At 39.7% G+C, this 6,000-nt stretch overlaps 1 protein-coding gene across 1 annotated transcript in view; it reads left to right on the top strand.

Annotated features, from left to right (window-relative positions):
- The first annotated feature begins 3,301 nt into the window (after positions 1-3,301).
- Positions 3,302-6,000, top strand: part of LOC126248477 (ATP synthase mitochondrial F1 complex assembly factor 1) — a 66,882-nt gene continuing 64,183 nt past the window's right edge. Inside the window, exon 1 of the mRNA XM_049949493.1 lies at positions 3,302-3,689. Within this exon, the coding sequence (XP_049805450.1) occupies positions 3,541-3,689 (149 nt within the window). The 5' untranslated portion in view covers positions 3,302-3,540. The remainder of the gene's footprint in view (positions 3,690-6,000) is intronic.

Raw genomic sequence — 6,000 nt, 5'->3', positions numbered from 1 at the left:
GGCGCAGCAGCATCTCGCGAACTGTTTGGGTATCGAATATCTAAGGCAGGCCTCGCAGTAATGCACTAACTTTCTATGTCTTCTCCTGAAATTCTGTTCTGATTTGTTCTGCACTCAGATAGTCCTTCAGCATATTCTTCACTGTTTCTATGTCATTTATGGTGAATGCGCGCAGCTCCAGCGAGTTGCCGTTATCGGTCGCTGTGACCTTAATGGGGTATTGAAGTTCAGCAGCGATGGCGTCATAGGTCGTCCTCAGTGTAATGGACGTACACAGGGGAGGGATTCTCGAGAAACCTCTCCCTTGGTTGAACTTCTTGCTCTTCTTCGTCACTGTATTGCATCCTTGTAGCGGATCTGTTCAGCTTATACTCTGACTTGCGTTGTCCGTTAGTCAGTCGGTTGTAGCGTCATTCGTTCGTCCAGATGAGTCAGGTGTTCAGGTCCGCTGCGATTCCTTGTGTCCTCTTCTAGTTAGCGTTGTGGCCACCTCGTCATCCTTTTCCCATGCTGAGCGCGGCACCTCAAAGACAGATTTGGTTTTCGCTGTGAAAACAGCAAACACGACAATTGCCAAGGCGCGCACGTTTCACGCGTCCATCCACTTTCCTCAGCCAGACGGAAATGTTTTCGTACTATATACCGCTATGCAAGTAAGGAGTATAAAGAGCGCAGGTTGTCACTTTGGAAGAAAGAATGATAATAATAGTTTCCAAATTTGCAATGAGTGAACATATAAAGAGCTTCTGCTTTAAATCGTCTGCTAGACTGGCTGCCGCACTCACGGCGATACCTTGACAACGGAGAGGTATATCCAAGCCTTCGAGAAAACCAAAGTATATCTCTGAGAGGAGGACAGCCACAGTACCTCTCGTGACGTATATACACAAATAAAGGCATGTTCAGTCGACTGCTAGACGTACTCATAGATGTATTCCAGATTTGTGGTCATTCGCATAAAAGAAGAGGTGGAACTGTCATTACCTGCAATTCTTTCGTTGGTTGAGATCATGATACCATAGTCTGTGGTGATACCTACCTATTGCTAGGGATGGGCTATGATCGCGCTTGAGAAACGCGCGACGCGAAGGCAATTTCTCGAGAATGTCTCGGGTACGCTCGAGAAGTTGACAGTGCTGCGCTCTCTGAGAAATTGCGCAAACCTTCAGTACACGAAGCACTCAGCCGCAGCGGTCGTACTCGTCGTACGTACATGCACGAAAAACTTTGAAATTCTATGATATCAACTCTACTACCGTTATTAATGTGTACTGAAGTATTAGTATATGTCTCATAAGACAAAAATCATAGAATTGTTGTTTAAAACAAAGCACAGAATTCGCATGAAACAGAAGCTTTATTCTTACAAAATAAATTACCTTGTACATTCTGTACGTATGCATGCATGCTTAAACGTAAAAGAGAAGTGCTATAGTCCTTTATATACAGAAACTGCGTACATGCGTTTACTTACTGAAGAAAGAAAGGAAACAAAAGTTGTTCAGCAGAAGGCATTTTTACATCCCATTGCTGCACTGCGGTCGATTTTTGTTTAGAAATGTGATTTTATTAAGCGATTGGCCTTTTAGTCTGCTTCTTTGTTTGTTTATAAGTATCCCTGTTATCGAAAATATTCTTTCACTGGGAACAGAAGTTGCAGTTATTGCAAGATATTTTTTTACCACGACAGCTAGACCTGGGTAACTGTTTTCATTTTTTTTTCCAGTAGTGTAAAGGATTATCCGTGCGTTGTAGGTACAGTTCTTCCAAATATCGTTGTACCTCCAGGTCTATGCTATCACAACCGCTTTTCATTAGGTTTTTATTGGAAACCTCTTCATCGAAAGAAGCCCATAAGGAACTACTGGCGTTTTTTACGAAATGGTACTCGTGGCTAGTGTCTTTAGCAGCCGAATGAGTAGATCGTACGGTCTCTACCATGTTTTTGCACTCTGCAGTTAGGCTTGCAACGGCATGTTTTGAATGAATGATTTTCGTAAATGGTAACGTTTTTGAATCTTGAGTCGAGAACTGTGGCAACGGCATGTACTTTGTTTGTTTCTACTAATCCTAGCCGGGCTATTAGTGAGTTGTGCAGATGTTGCTGTAGCTCTTGCGCTGTCGTGGTAGACCACTTCCCATTGCATACGATTAGGATTAGCTGTCTGATTATTGGAATAGCTTTCGAAAGAGAAGTATAGTTTTCAGTTGAGATTTCAGGCTGCCATCATGTTCCTGGCGTTGTCAGTTGTGATGCTTACAACTTTGTTTTCAATGTTCCATTTTGAAGTCACGTTATTTAACGCCTCACAAATATTTTGCGCTGTATGCTTTTCCGGGAAACGGAATGTCTCGAGAGCTAAAGCTTTCAGGCACCAATTAGTGTTAATGAAATGACCAGTTACAGCAATTTATGCCTCACTATTGAATGAGGTCCAAATATCGGTCGTTAAAGAAACACAAGTAGTCTTCCACAGTCAAGTTTACAGCCTCTTTCTGTTTATGGTAATAAACCTCAATCATGAGGCGCAACTTTTTTCGATTTGGTATCGAGTATTGTGGATCCAACAGTGAAACAAAACGTCGAAAACCAATGTCCTCGACGATTGAAACCGGTTGAAAATCGTCTGTTATCATGGCCACTAGTGCTTCATCTAGCTGTTGTTGCTCTCTATGAAGAGAAACGTAAGATTTAGATCAGTGCTCCTGCAAGGGGATACGTTATGCTCGACAACTAGTCCAATAAAATTACATAACGTATCGTGCAAAGGCTAGGATAGTATAGGTTTGATTTTGGGGTATGTTGTATGTTATCGGATTACGATTAAAAAATCAATGTTTTTTAAGCGTGGCGGACTGCTTTGGACACTATCCGAACTTTTGCACAGAATTCACCTTTTGTACCATACGTACCTGGATATTTTGTCTCCCTCGCACTATTGGAAGAATGAGCCTCTGTATCCACGGACGTCGCTGTTTTATTGCTCGATAAATTGTGCAGTTTAAGACATCTAATTATGCGCGTTGTATTTTTTGATACATTACGGAGATTTTTACGACAAATGTTGCAACGTAAAGTATTGCCAGCACCATGATGTTCGTTTTCGAGTGTCCATAATGATTTGAATATCAACTTTACTCGAATGAAACCTGAGACATACTAGTTACGAGCACAGCGAGCAGCGAGCGTATTTGTCTAGCTGCGGCATTCAGTTCATAAAACAACAGCGGCGTGGCGTATGTTGCAGCCAACTGGCGCGCAGTGGCACACGCCGCCGAGCCGTTTCTCGTGAGCTTCTCAAGAATTGCTTGAGAACTAGAGGCTCGAGGAATTCTCGGTGCGCTCAAGTCGCCGCGCCTCGCCATCCCATCACTGCCTATTGCTGCCTTCGAGAGGGCCAGAGGAGAGCCACTCTTAGAATATATAAATAGCGACGCATATTATGAATCTATGGACCAAACTGCTAGCATATAATAACTTTGATGTTGTTTGTAAACTAAATCTGAGGCGCCCTTGATGCACTGGGCTAAGGGCTTGCAATGTTGGTGTTGAAGCGACTGGAGAATTTAAGATTTGGTGCTTTTAAAACTTTTTTTGCGAGGACTATGGCTGATGAAAATTCGTTGGGTAGCCTGAAATACAATCCTCACTATCAAAAATATGCAGAAAAAATAAAACAACTTCAAAAGTAAGTTAACGGCAGTTTTTGTAACTAATGTTCCTCATTTTTTTAAAGTACGTATTCGGCGGGCTTTTGTTGACTATTATTAAGACTTGTTCGACAGACACGAAGAATACTGCGGGAAAGGCTATGTTAATTGTTCACTGGTTCAACTATCTATGTTGTTCAGAAGTAACATTTGAGTAATTCTTCGCCTTGTAAAATGCGCAGTAATTGGAGTGCAAATAATGCGGATGTTTAAAGTGTTCGCTGTTGATTGATACTAACCACGTATATATATATTCTAGGGAATAATTTTATTGTTGTGCGTTAATAACTTACTAGGATCACTCTCATTTGCCAAGTAATGTAGGTTAAAATATTTTTATAGTTTTAGTCAGCTGTAGAGTAGCACACTGCGATGGACTGTTTTGGTATAATCGTGTTCGTCCATAAAAGCTTAAGAACTTGATTTCTAGTCAATATTCTGTCACTGTAAAACGAACTCATAAGTTTAGTTATTGAAACGGTAGTTAGTTCTGATATTAAAGCCTAGATGGTGATAATAGCTTTAAGACAAGAGGGAAGTGAATAATTAGTCAGTCAGAAGGCTGTCGCATGAGAATTAATTTCCAGTGGCAAAGTGTTAGTCGTCTTCATAGTTACTATAGGTCAATCATGCTGCAGTATTTTTGTCCTTTCAACATTTCTGAAGCCATTTCTCAACAAAGGAATTCGCTGAGGATGTTAGTTCTCCCTTGTACAGACAGTGCAATTATTGTTTAATATAATTTGGGACATTGGAGTATATGCAGAACTGGAGATAAAAGTTGCATGTTCCATGCATCATCTCCAAATGAAATGAAGAGAAATAATACACCTATTATGTAGTTTTTGGCATAGGCTCTCTGTAACAGCTGATGAAGTGTGGGTGTAGATGTTCGTGACACTAACATGAAGCAGTTTAGAGGGAAAACCTAAATCTAGATGGCTGCATATAAATTAGGACCCAGGTCCTTAAGCAAGAGCCCAGTATCCTAACCTTTGTGTCAATTCAGTGCAAACAGTGTCAGTCAATACGCTGATCTATGTGTAGCTACCATTTTTAAAGAAATTGGAAACAATTGTATATCTGGACTTACGTTAGATGAGTTTCTCTGTGAGATTTGTATTTGTTCTGTATAGTGTTGTATCTAACATGAACACACATTCTTCAAGTTATCACATGGCAATATATTGTTACTCGGGGTACCTTACTGTACCAGTATTATTTGCAACTTGTCCATTTGCATTCATTTTATGTGAGAGAATGGTTTTCTTTATGTTTATAGACGTGCCTGATATATTCACAGGAGGAGTGGTACATGAAGATAGATACTTTCAATTAAAGAAAATGTCTTCAATACTCTCTCCATCTACTCCAGCCCCATGTAGATCTAGTGAACAATATGATCTAAGTCACCAACCACAAGAACAAAACAACACTGTAAGCAAAGAGCTGAACTGACATCTACAGCTGGAATATACATACAAATAAAAGCATTAAAGATACCATCTACTCAACATTTGATGTCACCGTTTGGAGAGTATACTGTTAGGTCGTGTTGTTCACTAACTGCCTCATCATGCATGGCTGTAAACATTGTATGAGAAAGCACATTGACATCTGGATACAGAAAGATGCGTCGGTATGTAGACCTGTAGTGGAACTAGATCAGTTGAAGGAACCCATTTGCAAAAATAGACAAAAAGTAGAATTTCCTCTATCATGAATGTTGTCAAAAATTCAGATTTTTTTTTTTTTTTTTTTTTTTTTTAGTTGAAGTATTAAATAATTGGGGAAGACGCGAGCTTCATAGGATGATGGTGCAATTTAGTAAGTGAGCTCACCAATATTCTTCTTTACGTAAGGAAATTACATTACTCTTCTTATGCACAAGTTCATTTGAGCAATTATATACGGACTACCTTTCTCATAACTTGGAATATGTAATTTTTTCACAAGAATGTTGTCCTTTGTGGTCAAACTACTATAAAATAAGTCTTTCATTTTAAGTAAACATAATGTTTAACCAGTGAAGCCTGACATGTATGGGGGCAGAGATGCCAGTCCTTAGTGTGGTTTATCATTTTTTTTTTAATGTAAAAATTTGTAATGGGTAGACTGCAATTTTCCTATCACAATTAAAATTCGGTAACTAGTTTCGCTATCTGCAACCATCTTCATATTGTTGAAAATAGAAAGAGGCTGTGAATAACCATTGGAAAGCATTGTTAGCTGTGTTAGTGCAACAACAAGGCATTCGTAAGTACCAAAACAATAACAGTATGTAGTTGG

This window comes from Schistocerca nitens, chromosome 3 (assembly GCF_023898315.1).
Source record: "Schistocerca nitens isolate TAMUIC-IGC-003100 chromosome 3, iqSchNite1.1, whole genome shotgun sequence".
Taxonomy (NCBI): Eukaryota; Metazoa; Arthropoda; class Insecta; order Orthoptera; family Acrididae; genus Schistocerca; species Schistocerca nitens.
This window is presented reverse-complemented; position numbering and strand designations above follow the sequence as displayed.